The sequence below is a fragment of the Rhineura floridana genome, chromosome 3, assembly GCF_030035675.1.
Source record: "Rhineura floridana isolate rRhiFlo1 chromosome 3, rRhiFlo1.hap2, whole genome shotgun sequence".
Classification (NCBI taxonomy): domain Eukaryota; kingdom Metazoa; phylum Chordata; class Lepidosauria; order Squamata; family Rhineuridae; genus Rhineura; species Rhineura floridana.
The window spans coordinates 187,281,029-187,307,876 of NC_084482.1; the positions used below are offsets into that span (position 1 = coordinate 187,281,029).

General features: G+C 43.4%; 1 protein-coding gene across 2 annotated transcripts in view; it reads left to right on the top strand.

Moving 5' to 3' along the window:
- The window catches only part of FAM3D (FAM3 metabolism regulating signaling molecule D), a 54,599-nt gene that overhangs the window by 13,592 nt on the left and 14,159 nt on the right, over nt 1–26,848 (top strand). Inside the window, exons 3-7 of one of the 2 annotated variants that reach the window (XM_061622080.1) lie at nt 8,461–8,534; nt 20,805–20,915; nt 22,961–22,981; nt 25,477–25,600; nt 25,985–26,043. In XM_061622080.1, coding sequence (XP_061478064.1) covers nt 8,522–8,534; nt 20,805–20,915; nt 22,961–22,981; nt 25,477–25,600; nt 25,985–26,043 — 328 coding nt within the window. In that variant the 5' untranslated portion in view covers nt 8,461–8,521. The remainder of the gene's footprint in view (nt 1–8,460; nt 8,535–20,804; nt 20,916–22,960; nt 22,982–25,476; nt 25,601–25,984; nt 26,044–26,848) is intronic. The other variant, XM_061622081.1, reaches the window with a different exon arrangement.

The window sequence follows — 26,848 nt, forward strand, 5'->3', positions numbered from 1 at the left end:
AAACGACATGACCCCCAACGGCAGCAAGCAAGCAGGCAGCGACCGCAGCAACCCCCAACCACAGCAGCATAGATTCTGTATGACACAGTTATAGATGCCCAGCCCCTCTTTCTGCCTTTTCTCTCTATCTACATTTTTGGAATAACTATGTACCTCCAATATGAAAGTGATTTGTAAACTAGGAAGTCCCCACTTTGAATCTTTTCTCAGCCATTAAATTATCTAGATGGCTTTAGGCAAGGGGAAGATCCATAGCTCCCAGGATATGGTCCAAGGCAGGGATAGGGAACCTGTGGCCTTCCAGATCTTGCTGGACCACAGCTCTCATCAGCCTCAATCTACAAGGATAACAGCAGTTGTAGTCTAGCAGTGTCTGGAGAACCATAGATTCTCCACCCCTGGTCTAGGAGTACATGATGTAGCTACTTTGCTGAAGCGAAGCAGGTATGGGTCTGGTCAGTGCCTGCATGTGAGACCATCAAGATATCTTGTGTAAGATACCTTGAGTTCCATGATGAAAGAAAGGTGGAATATAAATGTACTTAATAAATAAATAAATAGCTAACACAGTGGTAGAAGATGTCCTTTGCATGCAAAAGGTCCCAGGTTTGGCCCTTGGTATTTCCAATTGGAAGGATCAAGTAGCAGGGGTATCTGAAGGGTATCTTCTCTATCTGAGACCTGCGGACAAGAAGAGTAGGTATATTGTACTAGATGAACAAGTAGCCTGACCTGACACAGCAAATCTCCTATGTGCTACTTTTTCCAGCCTTATTCCCCACCAGTGGCATGAGAATAAACTGACCTATTTTAAAAAGCTGTTCTAAGGATGATTTAGTTACTACTGGTGTGGGGAACCTTTGGCCCTTCAGCTGTTGCTGAGCTACAACTCTCATCAGCCCTAGCAAGCATGGCCAATGGCCAGGGATGATGAGCGTTGTAGTTCAGCAACATCTGGAGGCCAGCCATTTCCACTACCTAGCTTAATGGCATGGATCCAGAAATGTCTTGCTCAAGCAGAAAGGCACATCTGTTTGCCCAAGGCCACCCCCACCCCTCCTGCTTCATCCCAGGAGTTATTTGGGGGAGGGGTCTATAGCAGGTTGAAGAACCAGGAAAGCCCCACTGGGTGAGCACAGATCTGTTCTCCAGTCTGGCTTTAACCCCATGTAACTATATACAAAGTTCTTTGGTTGAACACTCTTAAAGCTGAACAGTAGTATTAATTATTTCCCAACATTCCAGCATTCTTGTTTGGTCAAGGCGAGGAGCCCTGATCTGGGGACAGCAAGCCTGCATTTAACTTTGTCCCCCACTTCCTTGACTACCTGTTTACCCAAAGAAACCATGACTTCGTCATAATGCAGCCAGACATCCTGTGGAGCAACGCACTGCACTGTACTGTTAAGATATTGTTATCACCTCCTGGAGGGGCAGGAGCACTGGGAGAGACAAAAGGGCGGCAGGGTGTGGGAGACGTGCCATACAGGGCATGCAACAGAGTGAAGAGTTTCTCAGGGTAGGAGAGTCCATCTGCCTTCCGGAGGCATAATGGAACAAAGAAACTCTGTGTTGTGCTGAGAGGCCTGAGACTCTTAGAAGGAAGAACCTATACAAAGACTCTGCTTATTAGATTAACAGGTTTATTTCAGTTCCTTGCTTGCTTGCTTACAGCTACATTGCAGATCGGTGGTCTTCCTTCTGGAATCCCCCTTTCCCCTTCCTGCTTCCTGTAAGTAGGGATATAAAAAGGCACCATTTTCAGTTCTGCCCTGTATTATTTGCCACGTTACGTGGGAGGGGCTGAGGATGGATTATGATTTCCCACAGTCTGACAGGACCTGAATTGCACAGAATAGATCTGACAGGAGAAGCGACAACAACAGTCAAGTGACAAGAGAACTGGCTCTGAGCATGGAGTCAGGAGGAAGTCATTGCTCCAGACTGATTAACCCAGAGTAAAAAGGTGTATGTATGTATCAGGGATCAGTGGCCCTCCAGAGAAATATCTGAAGCTGTGTAGTTATGGGTTTGGGGTTCTGCATTCCTCAGTAACAAAGCCGGGATTTCAGAAGAATGCCATGAGCCAACAACCCTATTCTGCCCATTGGCTTCCGAGCCAAGTTCAAGGTTCTAGTCTTGGTGTACAAAGCCCTATACAGCTTGGGACCAGGATACCATCTTATCCCTTATATACCCAGTCGATCACTGCGCTCTGCAGGTGAAGACCTCCTGCAGATACCATTTTATCAGGAGGGCTGCTCCGCACAACATAGGAAGCAGACCTTTAGTGCTGTGGCACCAACACTTTGTAACTTCTTCTCCTTCCATCTCTGTCATTTTTTCAGTGCCTATTGAAGACCTTCCCCTTTCAACGTGCCTTTCAAGTAGAGGCCTTATCCCAGTCTCCATCTATGCTGAAATTGCTTTTTAAGATGTTTTTTAAGTTGTTTTGTTTTAATGTTTTAATGATGTTTTGTTTCAATATGTTTTAAAGCCTTTTGTTTTAAAGATGTTTTAAGTGCTTTTAGTGTTCTTGTTTGTTGCCCTGGGCTCCTTCTGGGAGGAAGGGCGGGATATAAATTTAATTAATTAATTAATTAATATTCAGGCGTTTCACATGAAGTACATGAGGGCTCAAACTGGGGGGCAGAGGGAGCAAGGGTGTGCATGCGTGCGCTAACCCCAACATCCCACATGTGTTGGCTCTGCTTCTGAACCTCTGTATGCTGAGCATGAAGGTCTGAAGTGGGGTTCTTAGAATCTTTCCTGCAATCCAGAGCTTGGATAAGCCAGGGTTCCATATAGCATGGAGAGTTCCTAGCACACTTGGCTGAATGCGCATAGACTCTCCTTTCCAACCTTTGCACTCAATGTGCAAAGATCTGAAGCGTCCTCCCGTGGTGATATTGGGGGCAGAGCTAATGTAGAAGCCCTCTTCTCCCCGACATGGGTTCATTTTGCATGGCTGAAGGGGGCTAAGATGAGAGCTTTAAGAACACCCAGGATGTAATAATTCTGTGTGTTGGCATGTGCAAGACAGAAGTTTTTTTAAAAAATTATTTCTGTTTTTAAGAAAAAGAAAAGGTGCTTAAAATTAAGAGTTGTCATCTAGATTAAGTCCATGGGATGTTAGGGTCATTTATCTATAGATCTGGAAATTCTCACTTTCTTTTAATAGAGCAGGAGTGGGGAACTTTTTTCAGGCTGAGGGCCATATCTCTATTGGGACAACCTTCCAGGGGCCACAAGCCAGTGGTTGGTGAGGCCAGAGGCAAAAGTGGGCAGAGCAATATTTTACTTTTCTACAGTAGGCTAGTTTCTACACACAAACACTCGCCTAGCTGTCTCTATCCTCCATCCAGTGAAGCCAGAGGCATTCTGAGTTCAATGACACATTGCAAACATAGCCAGGAGTGGCATGAAGTAGAGTTGGTGAGGGGTGGGCCTGAGAAGGAGGTGTGGCATGGGGAGAGCTTGGAAAAGTTACTTTTTTGAACTACAACTCCCATCAGCCCCAGCCAGCATGGCCACTGGATTGGGCTGATGAGAGTTGTAGTTCAAAAAAGTAACTTTTCCAAGCAAGTACCAGCTACAGAAGACTGAGAGCCGCATGCTGCCTCTGGGCCTAAGGTTCCCAGCTCTGTACTAGAAAATCAGTTAAAAAAAAGACAACAAAGAAGAAGCAAAACCTGTTTGTTCAGAAGGCGATGGTAGAACAAATGAAAGGGTGGATATTTCAAGAAATGATGCCTCTGTCGAATCACCTTCATCAAGCCCTTTTTTTAAAAAAAAGGTTGGCTCCAGCCCACCTTTATGCAGTGTTCCTTCTGCTTAATGGAAAGTGGCTAGGAGATAATCCATTGTTGCAGCCAGTGATCCCAACAATGGGGGGAGCCTGAAGTTCTGAAGCACAAGAGAATTGTCCCATTCATTTCTATTAATAGGCAGCTATTTTTGAAGTCAGAAACAGACCTTGCATTTTTAATCTCCATTCTGAGCACAACAGCTAAAATGGTTTTCAAGCAAACGTATGTTTTCCTTTTCAGCAAAAAAGCACCCAGCCAGATGACGTACATTATGTGGCACTTGTAAAAGTGCAAGTTTCTCAGACTGAAGCAGTCAAACAGGCATTTATGGGGCCAGGCAGTCCCCTGAAGTAAACTGGTCCCGAGTAAACTGGTCCCAAGCCATTAAGGGCATTATATACCAAGAGCAAAACCTTCAACTTGGCCCAATAGCAAACTGGCAGCCAGCGCAGATCTTTGAGCACAAGTGCATTATGCTGAACAGAATCTCACTCCTGTTGGCAATCATGCTGCAGCATTCTGCCCTAACTGCAATTTCCAAACCAACTGCAAGGGAAATCCAGTCTTGAAGTTATGAATGCCTAAACTACTGTGGTCGGGCTATTTTGGTCCAGGAATGGTCACAGCTGTCACAAATCAGCTGAAGCTGGTAAAAGGAAGCTGCCTTACACCAGGTCAGACTGTCTCCCTAGTCAGGTATTAGACAAACAGTAGGAAGGGCCCCACTTGTGGGATTCCTAGAAGCGTCTGGCTTTCTAAACGCATATACTGCCCTGGATGAACCCTGACCCAGCAGGCCTGCTATTATGTAGACACAGGGAGCCATTTAGCTTGTCTGTCTTCTGCCATTCATTACTGCCAAATTTTGTAGCAATTCTGACTGCTGGTTCCCTGTTAAAAAGAGGCCATTCCTACAAAGGTGAGAATGAGATATTCTTAAACACAGTACCACCATCTGTCACCAACAAGGCTGGGAGTGCTGCTTTCTGGGAGTTAGAGTAAGACTAAGGATGGATGCATCTTTCAGTTTCTGGTACGATGGCCTGGCTTTGTATAAAGCAGCTTCCTGTGGTATTTTAAGCTCAGCACAAACCAGAACAGGGGGCTTGTCTTGCATGGCTACCTGCCTAGTATTCACTGAAGTAGAAACCTACAGAGTAGCAGCACAAAAATTGTTGTTGTTTTTACAAATTTACAAACTGCTTTACAGCCTGAGGTCATCACAGCGGTGTACAAGGTAAAAAATGAGATCAAATTTTAAAAAAAAAAAATCTAAAAACAGTTAAAAACATTTCTACAGACTCTAAAAAACAATAAAGCCATTCCTACAGATGTACAGTCAAAATGACAGGGACACACCTCTGGGAAAGCCTTCTCAAACAAAACCATCTTCAATAGAAATCATGCTGATGAATGCCTGTCTAATTTTGTCTGGTAAACGATTCCAGAGGGCTGGTGCCGCAACCCTAAAAGCCTGATTTCTAGTACAAACTAAGTGCACCTCTGGGGCATGTGGTGCCCTCAGGTGCCCCACCTGAGGAACACAGTTGTCAGGTAGGGATATATGGGGCAAGGCAGTTCCTTCTGTAAACTTATGGAATTCTTTCCCTCAGGAAGCTTGGTTGACTCCCTCTGTTTCGCCTTCAGGTGAGCAGTGAAGACATTCCCACATCATCAGGCATTTGATTTGTTTTAATTACTTTTTTTCACCACTGTTGTGGATTGTGTGATTTTAGCCTTCTTCTATTAATTGCATACTGTTTATTGTCATGTCTTCTTGCACAGTGTCTTCAACTCTTGTGAGCTGCCTTGGAGCCATTATCAAAAGGCAGGATGGACATTTTAAAAATAAACAAATAAATAATAAACCAATAAAATGTGTCTCGGCTGCACTACTTCAAACTGCAGATTCCCATGACTGAATGTTTCATACTCTTTCCACACACTGCAAAATCCTCCTCACAGAAAATTAACACTTTAGGTAAAAAGTTGTGCTTTTCTCCCTGACCCACTCGTTTTCTACATGCAGATATTTGTATAAATATAAAATGGAGGAGCATTCAGTCCTGCCTAATTACATTCATTCCTGCTAAAAAAAGAAAGTGCAAGTTTGCATACAATTTACAGATGCTCATTTTAGTTTACAGATGCAAATTAAGAAATAATTATAACAGGTTGTATCTAGTGCTGCTGTTATGCTTGCACAGTAGAATTCCACGTGTGCACAGAGGTTCCCCTCCTGCCCTCTCTCCTGCACCCCCCCACTTGCAAAATCTAACCCAGAGTGTTGGGAGACCCTCCAGAGCAGTTTTGGAGGTGCATGGGGAGAGGAGAGGAAGGTAACGTCCCATTTATATGAGCAAAACTCCGCTCATGCAGCATTAGATACAACCCAAAGACTTAAATAAAAGTACAATACATCTCACCATATTTGGGAAGTCTGACCAGGAGCCTTGTGTACCTCCTCTGTCTGCTCTACAGGTGCTACCTGTTGAACGGCAACTTCAAGGCCCAGCTGGTCTCCCTTCTTAAGGTCCTTTAACTCTTGAAACTGAACTTGGGGCAGGGCAGCTGTTCAAACAGAGGACTCCTTCAAATAGAGGACTGTCCTCTGTGAAGTAGGCCAGACAGCCATTCTAAATTGCATGAACGATGCATGTTCAGTCTCCCAATTTTTAATATATATATATATATTATTACTGGGAAATAAGTAAAGGCGGCCCTGCAGATTTGACTGGAGCTGTGGGAGTGCTTAACCTTTTCTCTGTGTCCTGATTCTCTGACCCAAATCTCTCCTGCACGCCTTCACCCCTGCAGCTGCTTCTCATCCATAGGGAAAGAGATACTAAATGTAAAGTAGGTGGAGAGGGGATTGTGATCAGCAGAAATGTGTGAGGATGATGATTTGCACCCCTCCCTGCTCCCTGCTGTTCTAATCAGCAACTGGGGATTAAGGAGGGGAAGGGCCATCGCTCATCTCTAGGAAGGGCTGGGAGAGAACCCTGCCTGAAACTCGGGAGAGCCGCTGCCAGTCAGTGTAAACAATACTGAGCTAGATAGACCAATGGTCTGAGTCAGTATATGGCAGCTTCCTGTGTTCAAATGTGCAGTCCCTTGAAGCTACCTTTTCATTTTTGCAGTTGTGGGGAGACCAATCGCAGGTCTTCAGGGACATTGTGTTGAGTCTGGCCCTAAACCCTTGCAAGTTACTAAGCAGCCACCCAAGAGTGAAGAGAGGCTTCCACCCATGGTGTGAATGCCAAACCCAAGAGTGGCATGACGACAAGGCAGCTCACAAAGGAGTAACTTGACGTCACCCTTTCAGTGTTCTGTTTATTCAAGGATTTTGCCAGAGCGGGAGGCAGAAGCTAATTGACAGGGGATAAGGAAGAGGAAAATGCCAGTGGCAGAGCACATAATTCAACTCCTGGTATCTCTAGTCAAAAGGATTGTGTAACAGGGACCGTGAAAGCACCTTTGCCTGAGATCCCGGAGGCTTCCATGCACCATAGGAGACAGGGCTGGGCTCAACGGACACATCACTTCTGACCTGTTGTCTTATGATCTGGAGAGTGAACAGAGCGCCTGCATAAGTGAGCCTCCCCATCTTGTTCAACTGATAAGGAAGATCCATGTTTGCACTGAAAGTATTCTTCATCAAATAGAAAAGGTTTTGTGGGGCAGTGAAACATCACTTTCCACACCTGCTCTCCATTCATACCACCCAAAATTGTCTGCCTGAGGCAGTCTCCTCTACCTAATAGTAGAGATGGCCCTTGTTGGATCTGACCAAAGATCTTCCTTGCCCAGCATCCTATTTGCCAATAGTGACTACCATGATGCTTCCGGGAAGCCCACATGCATGGCATCAAAGAAAACAAAGGACCAACATGGTGTACTGGTTACTATGTCAGGCTAGGACTTGGAAAAGCCAGATCAAATCTCTGCTCATCTGTGACGCTCACTGGGTAACCTTGGTCTAGTCACATGTTCTCAGCTTAATCTAGCATACAGGATTATTAGGAAGAAGAAATGGGATGGAGAATCATATCTGAGCTCCTAAAAGAAAGGGTGGGATAGCAATTTAATACAGAAAAAAAACACTTCTCCATTTTTGGCTACCCAGAAGTAAGTACCAGTGCCATTCATAGAGGAAAATAAGTCCCTCCCTCCCTCCCTCCCTCGATAAAAAAGCCTCTAGCTTTATAGTAGGGATAGACCATTTTGATTTCTGCCAGTTTTCCAACTTTAAGTGCAGTTTAATTCATCCCATTTGTGCATCAGTTTATTCATTTTTATTTTTATTTTGAAAGTCTGCATGAAAATCCATATGCATTTCTGTGCTCATTTCTCATAATATATGTATTGTTATATGTAATCTTTGCCTAATATTTGCATTTTTGCAAGCAATTTTCTGTACTATAATGTCATTTTTATACATTATTTTCCTTCATATATGCATTTTTCTGCACCCCTTTTGGCTGGAGAACTGCATCACAAAATTTGGAGGTGTGAGTTTAAAAGGATAGCTGTGTTTTGGTTCATGTAAATTTGCATTCAAATTTGCATTCAAATGTGAGCTGAATTAATCTCTACCTACTCTATAGCTGCTGTTTTTATCAGTTAAGACAGTCTTTTTTCCCCCTTTCAGCAGGTTGGCTTGCAGCATTTGACAAACTTCCATAGATATTTCGCAACATTGGAACAAAAGAATGAGAGTGACAGGTAAGAAAAAACACCACTTTTCCTGAGGCAAAGAAACCTCAGAACTTGTCTTTGTATCCTCACACAGCTCACCTTGGCATCAGTCTCTCACCTTTCCAGATTGGGTGTTGTCAGACACAACATAACAGAAAGTGCAACAGGTAACCTGAGGGAAAGTAGGTCTCGCTGTCCCCAGGACAACCCTACAAATGTTGGAAGATTCAAGACAAACAAAAGCACTTCTTTTTACAACACATACAGTAGTTAAATATGCTCCCACAAGAGGCAGTGACGGCCACCAACTTGGATGGCTTTAAAAGAGGAGTAGACAAACTGATGGAAGACAAAGCTGTCAGTGGCTACTAACCACAACGGTTAGGTTCTCCTTCCACTGTTGGAGGCAATATGCCTCTCAATAGCAGTTGCTGGGAATCACAAGTGGAGAGAGTGCTGCTACCCTCAGGTCCTGGTTACAGGTTTCCTACGGGCATCTGACTGGTCACTGTGAGAACAGGATGCTGGACTAGATGGGCCTTTAAGATCCTGTAAGGCTCTTCATATGTTCAAAGCTCACTAAAGCTAGCTGTGGGGGCTGTGTAAATGACCAAGAAAAACTGGAATACACCTGTACAGAAAATAGCTTCTGCCTTTATTTCCAGTGCACCTTTTCTATACTCCCATGAAATCAATGCTCCATCCATTACTGCAACGTTCCCCTCTCCTGCAAACCATTCTTTTGATGCTGGGGTGGATGTAAATGTCCATTGTCTCCAAGTCCCATCTTGACTGCCACTGATTATGCAAGACTCATGGCCTTGTGGGCAAGGTATCACTTCTTGCCTAGATAGGGAGAGGTCCCTTTATGTTTCCACAATAGGCAGATATAAATCCTTCCTTAAATCAAGCCTCCCCTGTGACAGGAAAGGAACAATATGCCCCAACAAGCCCTGTTTCTATTTTTTAACCGGCTTGCTCATTTATTTGGTCCACTGACTACACATGACTTTTGAGACCTACCCAGAGTGTGGGAACTAACTGGACCAACAGCTGATGACTTTTGCACGGCTATTATCTTATAAAGACCTCTAATGTGTTGTTCAGCTTTTAAACTGCTACGACAAACTCTCTCTGCATGAGCCAAGCGAAAGAACTGATTCAGGAAGAGACAGGGAGTAGATTTAGGCTGGAGAGAAGAGTCCCCCTTACTGTCTTCAGCCTGATCAGGACACAAGGCAGCCATGGCTTCTCCCTCCCAATAGTTCTTTCTCTGTCTGCACATTCCTTCCCAGATCTGCTTGTAACCCGCTTTGCTTGCTATAGCTGGTGGAGAAGGGTTGTCCCTTCAGCCAATAGGACAAAAGGGGGAAATAGGAGAAGCCACAGGTGCCTCATGTCCCAGTGAGATGTGTTTTTTCAATTTATTTTTTAAATTGGATATTAATACATAAAAATGCTGATAGTTATAAGAGAAGGGGGGAGAAAGATGGAGAAGAAAGATGTAAGTATCAAGTACAAGTGCAGGGCTATGGCCTTATGAGTCAATGATTAAATAAGGTTTTGCCATAATTATAACAAAACAACCCATCCACCATAAGGTTGAATAATATCCTGGAACTTCTCATTCCAAAAACAGATACACAAGAACAATTTTTCTACACATTTATCATATTGTGATCATACTGACCTCTAGAGTAATAGATCAGTTTTGTTAGCAACGCTCTGTTGCAAGTTTTCCCAACCCTTTCTACAACATGGAATCTAGTGATTTCCAGTATTGAGCTGATGCGTATCCTTTCGGCATACTGAGTTGCAGTTGGAAGATTTGAGATATGCTGAAGAACCCCCGCTTGAATGTCTTCTTTTACATAAACAGAGTAAAGCTGATTTGAGGTTTGCTGACAGTTGATGTTCTGTGATCTGCTGATTTTTGCCAAGATCTCCTTCCAGAAATTTTTAATTGGGGGGCCAGGACCAGAAAACATGGAGTAGATGCAGAGGAGATGCAGAGGAAACAGGAAGGGTGATGGTGGTGGTGGAAATCTTCAGGTTGCAATCTCACATGGTAGTCCAGGCTGGGGTCAGAGGTTGTCATCATTGGGCACCTGCCAGTGCTTACTATCTATTTCCAGGGCTCTGTGACCCTGCTTTCCCCTCCCCTTGCTATCTCTGCCTGTGTGCACCTACCTCCTCTGAGCATGTGAGCAACTGATAAGTCAAAGGAGAAGGAACAGCAGCCTCCACTCACCTCTCCTTCTGGGCAGTGGTGCAGATTGGCCCAAAAGTGGCGGGAAGAGAGCAATTGAAAGGGTAGTGGCTACAGTGGCAAGGCGGTAGGGCAACTTTTCCTAACCTGATGTTATTGGAACCCAGCTCCCATCAACCTCAGCCAGCATGGCTAATGGTTACAGGGATGGAGGGGGAATTCAGTTCAGTTCATATTTTGTGAATCTGTCAGATTCACACTTTTTGAAAAAATATGAGAACTGAAATCCTTTGAAATTCACACTTAATGTGTAATGCAGTTATCCAACCAATGTTCACAAAAATACATATATTTGGGGAAAGTGCGCATAAAAATGAATACATTAGTGAAAATAACATACAAAATGCATGTTTAAAAAGTTTCAAATTGCTGCAGAACTGAATTTAAGACTGGAAAAATGTGAAACAGAGAGAATTAAAACTGACAGATGTTTCATCCTAGTCTGGGATGATGGGAGTTTTAGTCCATCAACATCTGAAGAGCATCAGGTTGCAGATGCTGCAGCAGGATATCTTGCCCAAAGAACCCCCCCCCACCTGAAAAAAAATCTGGATCTAGCACTGATAGTTGTGTTTGGATCCTCAGTGTCTGGCTCAACATGATCTCAGTGAGCAACATATAGGAATGGGGTTTTTTAAGTGTTTTTTTGCTGGTTCCTTGTATTTTATACTTTGAATTTTGAACTTACTGTCACATGATGTTTTGTTGGTTTTATCTCATAAACCCATTCCACATTCATTCTTGATAAAAAAAATGCTACTTATAAATCATTAAAATAACCACAGTCGGTTTGTTTATATACCACGTTTCCCACAAATATGTGTTGTGCTCACAGCAGCACTCAGAAAATAAAGCGACAGCAATCTAAATACAACAGTTCCCAGCACTAACCACAAAGAGCCTTACATACATAATATAAAAACTGATAACACGTGAAGGGAGTCTCCTAGAAAAGGTCATGGCTGGCCGGCTAGCTGGGACCTTGAACAGGAACACTACACACTGCAGCATATTGTTGCAGATTCCACTTGTAATGCATAATTTAAAAATGAAAGTACATTATGATATAACATTGACACATCAGCAATTCACTGAGTTCAGTAAAAGCACAACACATCAAAAAATTTAAATAAGCGTAAAACATGCCAATAGGGCAATCGATAACCAATTCTAATAGCATCAGCATTATATCCAGTTCATTTAAATGGTTCATATTAAGATATCTAACATATCTAGATAGCCATGGAGTCCACCTTCTTCATGCCCCCCAAGTACTTTTGCCTTTGGGGAGGAGAAGATTCGATTAGGGGGTCTGAACTGTTTGCCTTTACATTTCATTGTTGAATACTGGGAGCAGGTTTCCTTCCGTTCTCTAATTTTGGCATTCCGGGGATCAGGTCTGTCCAGGGTAGGGTTTGCTTTAAACCAGGCCTATGTTCCTTTATACCTTATACCAAGTCAAAGCACTGGCCCGTCTAGCTCTGCTGTCTCTTCTGTGCTGACTTGCAGTGCTTCTTCAAGGTTTCAGAAAGGGAATCTCCCCTAGTCCTACCTGGGGATTGCACCTGGGACCTTCTACATCAGGGAGCAGGGGGGACAACTAGCCTTGGGGCCAAAGAGTCTCTTGGGACTCTTTCCCCGACCACACCCCTCAATAGGCTTACTCCTGTTCGAATGCTTTTGCCTGGCTGCAATGTCTTGAACAGTGAGAAGGCCTCTCTCATGCCTGGATGGAAAAGTGTGTATATGTAGAAACCTGGTTTTTGCATGGCTGGAATGCACCCTATAGCACAAAGGTTTGAGGCAAGTCCCTTGCTCCACCCACCCTCTTGCCGCCCAGCGTTGCTCAGGAATGCAGCCCTCAGGCTGGAAAAGGTTCCCCACCACTACCCTTGTTTAACATGTGAAGGCATGTGCTCCTCCACTGAACCAAAGCCTTGTTCTGAAGGCCAGCACTCCATACCTGGGACACACAAAGCAAAGCAAAAGAAGCCAGTGCTTCTCTGTGTGTGCTCAGCTCCTTTCTCTCACATTTGAGTAGCCACAGCAAACAGTCAGACAAAGTTTCAAGCAATAGCAGTGGGTCGGGCAGGACAGTGGCACCTACCTGACCTCCTGTCACCAGCATCACAGCAGCTTACTGGGAGGGGCAAGGTGACAGAGAGTGCAGTGCAGTGCAGACACACTGGTAGAGCCAGCCTAGTGCTTCCACTGATGCGTATACCCTGTGCCAATGTCACCACCACCTTGCCCCTTTTTCTCCCGACACGCCACAGCACTGCTGATGATAGAAGGTCAGGAAAGTGCTGCCATCTTGCCCACTGTTACTGGATTCAAGAGTGCCGGGGAGGGGGGACTGAATCATCTCACCAGAATAATACAATGGCAGAAGAACTACTGTGTTAAGTTGTTTATTGTTTAATGTCAAATTGTGATTTTTATATGAGCCTGGATTCAGGAGGTTGTTATGGGCATATAGTAAAGGTATGGAATGTTGTGTGTGTTATGTGCCTTCAAGTCAAATACAACTTATGGCGACCCTATGAATCAGCGACCTCCTGCATCTGTTGTAAACTACCCTGTTCAGATCATGTAAGTTCAGGTCTGTGGCTTCCTTTATAGAATCAATCCATCTCTTGTTCTGTTTTTCTATTCCCTTCTGTTTTTCCCAGCATGATTGTCTTTTCTAGTGAATCATGTCTTCTCATTATGTGTCCAAAGTATGATGAAACTGAGGTTATCATTTTATTTTCTAGTGATAGTTCTGGTTTAATTTATTTATTCACTAATAGGCAAAAAATCCCTTGCAGTTTAAGAGCATACCTATAGCCAACAGATATTTCTATCAAACTTTAAAAAGCAGGGAAATTGGGCAGCTATAGTGAATGCACCAAGGGAGCAAAAGACCTGACCTACTCTCTGAGATATTGTACTGCCCTACAAATTTGTAAAAATGCAAACACAATTTGGGTTGGTCTTTCACAGTCCAAACTACGTCCTGTGTAGCTCGGAATAATTTGGTGACATGTGCCTCTGAGCATATAGTGAGTGGTGGCAACACCTGCCATCTCCAAAAATGGAGAATTACATTTTTGTATATTTGATGGGGTTCTTTGCTTCTTTTCTGTGTTACTACTGTTTCTACAGAGAATCTAACCTAGAAAAGCAATGAATCTAGCTGTTGGAAAAAACAAACTTGGCCTGCCCAAGATGCATGTGTTCAGCCTGCTATGTTACATCACTTCACTTAAGGAAAGGTGGGCATGGTCAGTTAAAAACATAGAGAACACCTAGAAATTTGCTAGAATATATTTCACCTGCTACTGTTTTATCTTGTGCAAACTGAGACACTCCTCATGTCCACTGGAGACTATTCTGCAGAATAGTCAGTGTCATTGTTCCACAATTGTTTTTGGAGTTTGTAAATTTTGCAAAGTGTTGCTGTACGTCACATATTCACAGAAACAGAAGCAAAAGAAAATGATTTACTATAGGAAACTTCACTAAAATTACAAAGTATATCAAACATATTAAAGTGACTATCTGAACTGTATCTACTGTCTTCATAATGTTGCTTCCTCCCTGCTAAAACAAGATCAGCACAGCACATGTCTTGTTTCTGTTATTTGGGCTGATTGCAGGTGTTGCCACCACTCACTGTATGTTCATTACCAAATTCTTCCAAGCTACACAGGAAGTGGATTGGACTGTGAAAGACCAACCCAAATTGTGTTTGCATTTTGACAAATTTGTAGGGCAGTACAATAACTCAGAGAGGAGGTCAGGTCTCCTGCTCCCCTGGTGCATTCACTATAGCTGCCCAATTTCATTCCTTTTTAAAGTTTGATAGAAATAGCTGTGGGCTATAGGTACGTTCTTAAACCACAAGGTGTTTTTTGTTTTTTTTGCCTGTTAGTGAATTCTCTGCTTTTTAATCCAGGAGGTAAGAAATGGAATCCTGTGCAATTTTGCTGAGAATGGATCAATCATTTGCATGTTTATTGAGTTCAGTGGGATTTACTCTTCTGAAGTCATGCTTAGGGTAGGTGAAACTGACTACAGGGGAATGGGGAGAGGAGAAGGGGGAAGGCAGGAGGACAAAGGACAGAGGGGAGGAGGGGAATGGGATCAGGTGGGGGGAGGGGGGAGGGCAGGTTTGATCATTTGCATGCTTATTGAGTTCAGTGGGATTTTCTCCCGTGCAATCATGCTTAGGATAGGTGAAACTGATTGTGGGGGAGGAGGAAGAGGAGGAGAGAGGTCTGGAGTAGGCAGGGGCAGAGGAAGAAGGGAGGAGGAAGGGAGAAGAGAGGGGAAGGAGGGAGGGGAAGGAGAAAGGCAGTTCTGATTATTTGTATGCTTATTGAGTTCAATGGGATCTACTTCTGTGCAATCATGCTTAGAATAGGTATAACTGACCATGGAGGAGAAGGGGGAGAGGGGCGAAGGAAGGGAGAGGAAAGGGGCAAAAGGGAGGGGATAGGAGGGAGAAGGTGGGCAGTGGCATCACTAGGTGGGTGCGGGGGGTGCGGACCACACCAGGCGACACCATCAGAGGGGGGTTACTCTCAGCTTTAATTTTTTTAAAAATTAAGTTTCTAGGTGGTCCGGTTCTCGAGATATACATAAAAACATCAGCCGCCCCCCAGTGGCGTCACTAGGGGGTGCGGACCACACCAGGTGACACCATCAGAGGGGGGTGATTCTCAGCTTTAATTTTTAAAAATTTAAGTTTCTAGGTGGTCCGGTTCTCGAGATATACATAAAAACTTCAGCCGCCCGCGTTAAATCTTTTTTTAAATTACTGTATAGCACTTCATAGCTTTAACCCCGCCCATTCAGGATTGCAGCCAATCAGTGAAGTGTTTGTTTGACCTGTGGCAGTGTCTAGTAAACCTCATTGCAAGGCCAGAAAATGGTGGTTTCCCCACCCCACCGTTTATCTGAAAATCTCATAAATTGGGTAAGTATATATATTTCAGTTTTTTCCCCTCTTGTGTGTAGGAGTCAGATCCTGGGCAGTGTTTTCAAAACCTTCCCAATACTTGCTTTTGTGGGGGTAAAAGCATTGCTAATCCCATATCTCCAGAGTAAATCCCATTGAATTCAATAGGATTTACTTTTGAGTAGACATGGTTATGAATGTGCTGAAAATCAATGGGACTTTGGAGTGAATGTAAAAAAGAATTGTGTTTGTGTTCTCTTTCTGTCCTCCCCTCCTCCAGTCCTATTTTAAAGCAAGTAGGCAGGGCTTACTTAGGTATTACAGTTTTTATTCTGTAGGAAACGAATACTGATTTTTTAAAACGAATACTGATTTTTCTGCAATGACCAACTGGTTTGACAATAAACTATTATATGGGCTGTATGTATTTATACATCTGCTGTGTGTGTGTGTAGTCTTTCCAACAACCCTGTGAGGTAGGGTTGGAAGCCAAGGCAGCTCACAACAAGAAATAAAGCCATTTAAAATCAATAACCATAAAGCAAGAATAAACAGTTGGAAAACAGCCTAAAGAGGCATGATTCTGAATTTTGGGTTGGGTGAATGAAGTTTATTTATTTATTATTTGATTTATATCCTGCCCTTCCTCCCAGTAGGAGCCCTGGGCGGCAAACAAAAGCACTAAAAGCACTTTAAAACATCATAAAAACAAACTTTAAAATATATGAAAACATCTTTGAAAATATTTTTTAAAAGCTTTAAAAAAACATTTTTTTAAAAAAAAAAGAAAAGGCTTAAAAACATATTAAAAAGCAATTCCAACACAGACTCAGACTTGGATAAGGTCTCAACTTAAAAGAACAAGTTGAAAGAACAAGTTCCTTATCACTTGAGGCTGTAGTTCTCTGCACACTTCCCAGTTTGAGTAAGCCCCATTGAATACATTGGGACTTGCTTCTGAGTAAACAAACATCAGATTGCACTATAAATATATTTACAGATTGTGTAATTCATAAACATATTCGAGAGTCATGTTTATATAAACATTTCTTCATACTGTGTCCCAATAAGTATCTGATTTCACATTATGGTTGTAGATGATTTTTTCCTCTACATTTTAAGTGTGCCCTTCTTCCTGAGGGTGGTCATTGTTCTCCGTTGTTTTCATCCTGAGGGGAGGATAGGCTGAGAGACGGTGAGTAGCACAGTTAAGGTCTCTTCACCTCCCCCCCTTTTTTATTTGTATTTATTTTATATTTCTCCAATATCTTCCCCTGGCTGTTTTTATGTATTTTAAATATTTTTAGATTAAATAAATAGGAAATCATAATTGTGAACCTCCCTAAAAGCAATTTACCTATCTTTATGTTTTGGCAAAGTGATGGTGTGAAGGCATGCTGGTAGAACAAGAGACCATGCTTGAGGCATGTTACAAGGTGTTTGAGGACTTTGTGACACATTACTTTTTGAGACCTGTAGATTCATGTTGGAAAGAACACGTGCACATATTGAATGGTGGCTTGGGTGCTGTTTTTTCTGTCTACGCTGCATGCGTAGGGAAGGTGATACATCATCTGGCAGCTAGCTTCATAACGTGAGAATGAAAAACATTTGGATCACCATTCACTTGTTTACTTTTCTCACTATTAAGGCCACTTCATATATTACTTTTTCATACACAGAAATTTAATCTTTCTATAGGAAAAAGTATTTTGTAAAATGTGAAGGACAGTGGCTGTCTAGTCAGTATAACCACTGTACAAGATCTACTCAGCCACTGTAATTACCTTTTTGTTTTGAGTGCCCTTTTGTCTGGGTCTTGGTTCAGGTGTGTATCCAACTTTGATGTGCTTATGAAAGGGGTGTGCAAGTAGTGCCCCCCCAAGTGTGGAGGCTTGGACAAACATTGTGTTATGGAAAACCAAAGTCTGTGTGAAAGTACATATTTGGGAATGCCATCAGTGTAATCCTAAACACACTTAATAAATAATGTCGAACTTCCACGTCACAAAATATATTACGGTCATGTCCATAAGCACCAGGAGGGTAGTCACCCAGGGGATCTTAGTCCCTCTGCTTTTTTGGGAGCAGGGTCCCTATGTCTCCAAGCATCCTACAGTCAGCATGGAAAGGGAGTGTGTTAGTCACTGAGAAGAGTCTTCTAATATGCTTCCTTGCCTTTTCTGCAGATTGGAGCCAATCAGAGTGAAAGGAGGTGAGTCAGCCACTGAGAAGACTCTCCTCAGTTGCTAACGCTCTCCACTTTAATGCTGATTGGCTCCTAGAGATGTTTGTTGTTGTGAGAGAATGCATTAACAAAGATCCCATTCTTAATCCTGGAGCAAAAAAGGGTGTATGTGGCTGTAACTATCATGAAGGGACCCTGCAGCTCTGAATTTTCTACTAAACAACTGATAAATACCTATGTAACTTTGTGTCTGGAGACTTATTATTAAGAATCACTTTCCATAATTGTAAGGAGGTGTGTCCACACACATGCATCCCAGGCACCGAAATGAGGGGAAAGAGCAGCATAGGGACATAAGCAGGTGTCTTATTCCAGGGGTTCCCAAACCTTTCTTCTACATAGACCATTTGAAAATTGCTGAGGGTCTGAAAATATCTGAAAATTTACTATGGGCATATGCAAGATAATTAACTCCCATTAGTAATAAGAGCAAGAATTTGGGTGTGCGTATGATATTGTAATTTAAAGGTGATATACGGGAATTACGATTTACGAGTAACATTAGTACAAAAAACATTACTAAGGATTCTGTATGGTCTGATACGGGAGGAGGTCCATGGGGGTGACACCATGAGTTACCGCACTGGGTGACACCAACCCTAGTGACGCCACTGAAGGCGGGGATAGGAGGGAGGAGGAGGAGGAGGAGGAGGAGGAGGAGGGGAGGGCAGGTTTGATTATTTGCTTGCTTTTTGAGTTCAGTGGGATTTACTCCTTTACAATCATGCTTAGGATAGGTGAAACTGACTTGGAGGAAGGGGGAGGAGAGGAAGGGGGATGGGAGGAAATTGGGTGGACAGGCATTGGGCAGAGGGAAAACCCCTATTCTTTCCAAAAGGAAAACATTGTGAACAGTATCATTGTTTTTCCCACCTTTTTATTCTACAGTAGGCACATGTATTCCACCCAGTTTTAAACCAAAGCTGTCCCTGGCCACATCCACACCTGACCTTTATTTCACTTTAGACAGTCATGGCGTCCCACAAAGAATCCTGGGAAGTGTAGTTTGTGGAGGGTACTGAGAGTTGCTAGGAGAGGCCCTATTCCCCTTGCAGAGAGGCTGACTGTTAAACAACTCTGGCCACTGGAACTCTGTCAGGGGAATAGGAGGCACCTAACAACTCTCAGCCCCCTTCACAAACTACACTTCCCAGGATTCTTTGGGAAGCTATGACTGTCTCAAGTGAAATAAAGGTCTGGTGTGGATGTGGCCCCCTGATTAGCCAAGCCCAGCAGCTGTGAGTCTGTCTTTTAGAACACTGACAGTTGGTTCTTACTGAGCATGCCTGATGTTATAATAGACTTCAGTGTTAAATTTCTTTAATTAAAAATCAGCTAGGCATTTTTTAAATTTTTAAACTGTAGAAGATGAAGGTCAACGTATGGGGTAAGGTCTGTAATAAGATTACAGGTACTCTGCGAACATGGCTGATTTTTAATTAATTTCAACAAATTATGAGACCACTGACAGAAAAAAGTCCAACAGGGGTCTGGTTTTCCCCCCTCTTGTTTTACACTTTGAACTCTTGGTTCTCTCTGACTGTTTTGTGTCTTGCCATGAAAACTTAGAGGGTTGTTAAGCAAGTGTTTCTGAGTTCAGGACTATAAGTTTTATAAGATTTTGTTTTGAAATATACTTATGGGAAGCATCCAAATGGCATGGGGGGTATTTTCAATTTAACATTGCAAAATGCAAAAAATCCATGCGGTCTATAGCAAACAGCCACTCTTGTGGCTGTATAATTCAGCAATTGTGCAGATGGCATTTCTGCAGGCACCACTTGTCATGTAGAGGAAGTAAGAGAACTGCAACTCCTGGGATTTCATCTTTTACTCAATCCTTAAAGCAGGTGTGGGGAACCTTTGGCCCTCCAGATGTTGCTGTACTACAACTCCCATCAGCCCCAGAAAGCATGGCCAAGGATGATGGGAGTTGTACTTCAGCAAAATCTGGAGAGCCAAAAGTTCCCCACACCTGCCTTAAAGGTACATTGTCCTCTTTCCCAGTGATCTACCCTATCCATGACTCTCCAGTGTAGAATTTTGAGATGGCTGAACACATTTCAGCTCCTCCTTTCCCAAGCTCTCTGTCATGGAGATACCTTAAAGAGGGCCCATAGCTTAATAATGGAACACAGACATTTGCATGTGGAAGGTCCCAGGTTTAACCCCTGGCACCACCAGTTTAAAGGTGCCGTACACACCATACATTTAAAGCACATCCTTCCCTGAAAGAATCCTGGGAACTATAGTTTATCTCTCACAGAGCTATAATTCCCAGCACCCTTCACAAACTACAGTTCCTGTGCTTTAAATGTATGGTGTGTATGCAGCCCAGGTAGCAGGTGATGGGAAAGACTCCTTTCTGCCAAAGTCTCTGAAGAACTGCTGTCAGTCAGAGTAGGTGGACAAACATTCTCACCTTGTAGAAAGCATAGGAACATAGGAAGCTGCCCTATACTGCCTCAGACCATTGGTTCATCGAGCTCAGTATTGTCTACACTGACAGGCAGTGGCTGTCCAGAATTTCAGACAGGAGTCTCTGCCAGCCCTACCTGGAGATGCTGGGGATTCAACCCGGGACTTTCTGTATGCAAAGCAGATGCTCTACCACTGAACGATGGCCCTTCCCCAAAGGCAGCTTCCTGTGTTTCTTAGCTGATAGTTCTAATCTAACCGCCCATCAGTTAAACTGCAAAGTTGGGGTTGGGCTCAAGCAAGTTGTATTCAGCAACACACCCAGCTTTGTCCTGCTGGCTTGCAATCTTCAGTATTTCCACCTGCTCTGCTCTTGCCTTTTGTCTGACCCCCCCCCCCATCTCCCTTCTGGCTCAGGTGTGCTGCGCCTCATGGCTGTGCTGTTCACCTTAGTCACAACTTGGCTTTTTGCCAACGCCTATTTCAACCACAGCGGCATGAAATCCATCAGCCTGAGGAGCTGGCTGGGTAAGTTGTGAGCATCATTAGAATATTTTTTGTCTTCTTCCTTTTCATTTGCCCACTAAGCTTCCCCACCTTTCAACATGTGAAAGGGCAGCCAGAGGGAAAGGATCTCTCTTGCCGCTTCTCACACTCCCAAAATTGAAAACAGGCCAAGGACTCTCACCGGGTAGCTCTGCAGGTGTGTCAGGTCACAGTCTGGTTCTCTGTAATGGCCATGAAGTGGAATTCAGATGGAACGTCGCCCATGGCACACCGTGCTCGTATTCCTGCCGGCAACTTGCTATGGCGCAGAATGAGGAGTTTGCTTGCAGTCCGGCTGGGGAAAATGCTTCCTCCTACAGAATGTGGGGTCCCCCAGCACATAAGCCAAATTAGATCCACCATGGGTCCCAGTTTGGCCCATGTGGTTATTTTCCCCAAGCCAAACACATCTGCTCCACACCTGATGCCATATTTGATGTCACATCTGGGGCAGGCAGAGACACGACTACGGGTCCTTAAAGTGCTCCCGATTGTTCCTTGGCAAGGGAAGTTAGCTGTCAGTGCCAATCAGCTGTTTGGCAGGGACAGCAAGCCTGCAGCAATCAACTGTCCTATGGAGTTCCCCATTAAGAGCTCCACAGCACAGCAAATCCCAGCAGGCTTCCTTAAGACCTGGGTAGCTAAGGGATGCTTACAGCAAGCTTGCTTGAATCAGCTGTGGAACTCCCTGGTGCAGCTGATGCCTACCCAAAAGGCTGAAGGGTTGTTAAAGAGACATAAGGGTCCTTTGAGTTATGGTCAGGCAACTTCACCCCATCCCTAATCATGGAATCCAACCTGTGGACAAAAAGATAAATATCAACCTGCCAGGAGCACCCAGCATCATTGATCAACAATATAACTAAAGGGGTACAGAGACTATGACCCTATTGAGACACTATGGCCACTATGACCTTGGTTTAGCTGTCAGGGCCGTGCCTTGGGCTTGTATGCTCCCCCTTCCCCTTACAGATTCCTTTGCCCCATTTTCTGGCTTGTGATTATAGTTTGCTGTTACATCCAAACTGTGTGAACTATAGCTATTACGAAACGTTATTTGCTTCCAAATCAGAACTAGAAACCCAGCTCAAGCTATTGTATCCAATTGTGGCTTGGAGGCAAACCATGGCTTGCCGTAACCATAATTTGCCTGATTCAGATGCCCGTGTAGCTTCCTTCATACATTCACTGAATGAATGGGGTTCCTTGCATTGAAGAGATAGTGGGGCTGCACTGCTGGCTCCATCCCCAGTGTTACATGGCTTTCCTGGCCCTACCCCCTACATCAACACATTCATTGTGAACATCTGAGCAGGAGATGCCTACATGGCTTCCACATGGCTTTGAACTCTGGACAATTAGGTTCAAGCTTGTGTGGAAGTCTACACATGTGGACTTTCTCTGTTCAGACATCCACTCACAACACAGATGTCAGGGGTGGAATCAACAGCACATTCCTACTGCCCTTTCAATGCACAAGGCTCTTCATTCAATTGATGTGTGAAAGGAGCGTATTGGTTTTGAGAGGGAAAGATTCAGAGCACACCAGTCTAGGGAATGGCCCCATTGGCCAAAGCATGGCTTGACCATGACATCTGAATCATGCCAATGTCTCATCATTCAAGGCCCAAATAAGAGACCTATCAAAACGTCTCTTGCTGGCTGGGGCTGATGGGAGATGTAGTCCAAAACATCTGAGGGCACCAGGTTGCTGAAGGCTGCTCTACAGGATTTCAGCTGAAACGAATGGGACCAGTTGAAGCTCTTCAGTGAGTATTCTACTCATAGAGCATTGAGTATTCTACTCATAGAGCATTGTACGCAAGGGTCTAGAAACCACCAAAAACTATGAATGGCATTGTATCAAACTAATGAGTTCCCTTGACTGGTCAGGGAAACTGCTTGGGAACACTGAGGGACTTTTCTTTTCTTGTCACAGACTTGTTGATACCCTTTATAAATAAATTCATGAAACAATCAAAACTTGACGTTTTCATTCTGCTTTTGTTTTCTTGTCATCTGCACAGATACTGGAGTGAAGCCAACTAGTGAGTACCTCACTTTTGTGCCCAATTCTATTGTGTAACATGATTATTATTAACAGTTCTCTGAAGCTCAGTATGAAGGATGAATATACTTCAACAGGCCTAGGGCTACCCAGAAGAAATGCTGGGCCCTGGAGGCTTCAAGCAGAGCTGGGTGTCTAACCACTAGGACATTTGATCGGGAGACTTGTGGGATATCAAAAGGATGGCTGCTCAGAGTACTGGGCCAGAAAAAAAAGTATACAGGGGCCAAGTGTAGGTATCAGTAGTGGGCCCTTGAAGCTGCCCAGGGATGCCAGGTGCTATCAGCCCTATCTGCTGGTAATCCTAGTGGGATGGTACAAGCTATAGCCTACACTGTGAACAGAGAGTGAAGATCAGCAAACCAGCTAACTAGTTCCTCCTTCTTTGGGCCTCATCACTGCCAGGAAGTGGGTATCTTTATCCCATGGGAGGGATGGAATCCTCTCCTTTATTACGTTTTGTTTTTAAGTGTGGCCCCCTAGTGGACATTAGCGATCCGATTCCTTTTTCCTCCAATATCTTTTCATTTTTCCGATCTCCTCTGATTTTTTTTCTGATTTGCAGAGAATTATCAATATTATCATCACTATTTATTCACAAGTCTCCACTGGTATTGCTCTTTATTCTGAACTCTGTAATTATTGCCTGATTACATTCCTTTTCAAGTGTACTACAAAGCAGATTAAGGCAGATAATTAGTCAGTGTCTTCCCCCCTGCTGCTTACAATCAACACTTCATTCCCTCCTGCTGCTTTCTGTCTGTCAGTTACAATTAACACTTCATTGACATCAGTGAAAGGGCACATTTGAAGAGCTCACAGTGAAAGTAGATCGATAAAAGTATCACTCATACTATCAATGATTTCATAGTGATTTTTTAAAAAAAATGAATTGGAAAAAAGAAGAATGAATTGGAAACCAGGCATGGAGAGTTGCTACTTCAAAATTCTCTCCACAAAGAATATAAAAAATAATAATCACTCTGATAGCAAATCCAATTACTGCAGAAATGGAGCCCATCGCTATTCCATGGCTGCCTCCACTGAAAAGCTCTTTAAACTCTGGAACTTATTTATTGGCCTAGCCAACTCTCTCGAATGAATACTACAGTAAGAAAATTAGGTGTGGGGTGAATAACAAGGTCTCAAACCAAATTAGACCAAAATAAATGTAGCTTTTACTAAGGGTTTGTGTAAGGCAGCAATTTAAACAGTTCATGTGTAAATGTTTTTAGGGGGAGGAAACTAATTTTAAAAGTTGGAAATAGTTGCCTCTTCTCCCAGGGATTTTAGCATGTGTTTTAAATTGTTTTAAATTGTTTTTAAAAGATGTGTTTTTAAATTTGTATATTTGTTTTAATGTTTTTAGTTACTGTAAACCGCCCAGAGAGCTTCGACTATGGGGCGGTATATAAGTACAATAAATAAATAAATAAGTGTTAATAAAAATAACATGGGGGGAAAATCCAGCTAAATTTAAGGCTCTGCGCACACTAGTTGCCTACAACACAGTATTTCCATTGGCCATACCTAGAGGGGGTACAGGTTGATCTCCCAATCAGTTGCGAAATCTCTTTGAAACGAATTTTTAAAAACACACTTGAACTACCAGGTTTTACAGTAAAAAGGGGCAGGGTTTGACTTGCATTTTGTGCCCCCGTTTTCAGAGAAGAGAGGTGGAGATGCACTGGAACTGGCAGAACAGGGTGTCTCTACCCTTGGTCTAGAATGTTTCCTTACTCGTCAATACTGAGCAATAAAGCTGTTTCTACACCTTTATCTTCCGATTCGGGGATCTGGATCCATTGCAGCTCTCTCTGTCCTGTCTTTTTTCTTCAGCAGTGCTCTTATTATAATTATTTGCTAGTTTATATACATCGTTTCCTCTCTCCCTCACAACCTTCTGGCCTATCTGAAGGTCAATTGGGTTCTGTTTAAGCTTCTGTTTCCAATCATTTGTAAGGTTTCTTCCCACACACACACACAAACTTCAGTTTTCTGCACAGAACCTTTAGGCCTTCTGCAATCTTTCAAACCTCCTGGTTAGAACAACCTCTAAAACAGGACACAGCCATGACACAACCCAGAAAATGGCTGAAACAGTTGCATTCCTTCACACCTGCGCATGACTATTGTTGCCAATTTCCACCTAGCAGGAAGTTAGCTGGCGAGCTTTAGCCCAGAAATAGATAATTGAGGAAGATGAAGACAAAGCACTTTACAGATTAAACAGTCTTCTCTTTCCCTCTCTGGAATCCTTCTAGCTGAGAGATGTCTACTTAAAAGAAAGAAAGCAAATGAAAGCACAAGAAGGGCCACAGTCAGTCTTTTGCTCAGAGGTCCACAAAATCTGGGAAGCAGCCCTGAAAAGTACAAATCTGTGCCTTTGACATGGCATATGTGGGGCATATTTACAATACAAATTGATAACAGTGCTGTGATACAGTCAGCAGGTTGATTTTCTTTCTTTGTCAGAAGCGCAACTGCTCCAAAATAAGTGCGGCAACACAAGATCCTGTCCGAGCCATACTTTTGCCTTCAAAGTAATCAGTGGTGCAGCCAATGTCGTTGGACCTTCCATGTGCTTTGAGAATGTTATGTGAGTTCCATGCAAATGAGTGGCATGTTGCATATTGTGTGTGTGTTCATGTGGTGGTATTCCATGAAGTGGCCTGTGCCAGCCACCAATGTAAATGGCTTTCAAAGAGGATTAGACAAATTCATGGAAGATCAGGCTGTCAATGGCTGCTAGCCACCACAGCTATGTTCTGTGTCCACTATCAGAGGTGGTATGCCTCTGAATACCAGTTACTGGGAATCACAGTTGGGGAGTGTGCTGCTGCTTGTGGGCTGCTCATGGGCATCTGGTTGGCCACTGTGAGAACAGGATTCTAGACTAAATGGGCCTTTGGATTGATCCAGCAGGCTGTTCTTATGCTGTTATGACAAATTCCCCTCCACCCTTTTTCATATTTTTTTTCAGGTTGTTAAGCAGTGTGAAAAATAATGTTGGTCGGGGTTTAAACATTGTACTTGTCAATGGTGAGTTTTTCAATGGATCAACAGTTTTCTTTCATACAGTGCTACCTATGACTGTTAAAGTGGTGTAAGAATGCTTTAAATATGGTGTGGATGTGATTCTAAGACAGCCTGTTTAGGAAGGCCATAGGGCACTGTCCTTGTCGGACTACATCACCTCAAAAAGCACAGAAGAAATTCTGTGTCTGAATGTGCCTCCACATCAGAACCATCAATCAGGTGGAAATGATTTCTTGGCAATGGCTTCCTAAGAGCATCAAAAGAGGAATGAACCAGTTTCCCTCCTGCTAAAAGCAGCATGTTCTAACCCCTTAAAGCAATGGGGAGGGGGAAGTTGCCCTCCAATTCCCATCAGCCCTAGCCAGCATAGCCAATGATCAGGAACAATGGGAGCTGTAGTCCAATGTCATCTTGAAGGGCCACCGGTTTCTCATTCCTGCTTTAAAGCAAGGATGTTTGCTATAGATGTGTGCTGGGTTGTGGGGTTAGTAGCCAGACGGTAAAAATGTCTTGGGGTGGGTAGCTGAGTTTAAAATCAGTTTTTGAGAAACAACACTGTAGCCACTTCTTTTGTTTGCAGTTCTCAGTTCTTGGAGCAACAATTCAGACTTATTTCCTTGTTCCTTGCACTCTGGAACTGATGGTTTGCTTTCCATCGAGCGGTCCATACTGAGGTTTCACTCAGCACACACTTTCTAATCTAGACTGATGTAGAAGTTGAGTATTGAAACACTAATGCGCATGCCCTCTCCTTGCTAATGCAATAAAACGAAGCCAATCCCCTGTTTTCATAAAACTTTTAAGATAA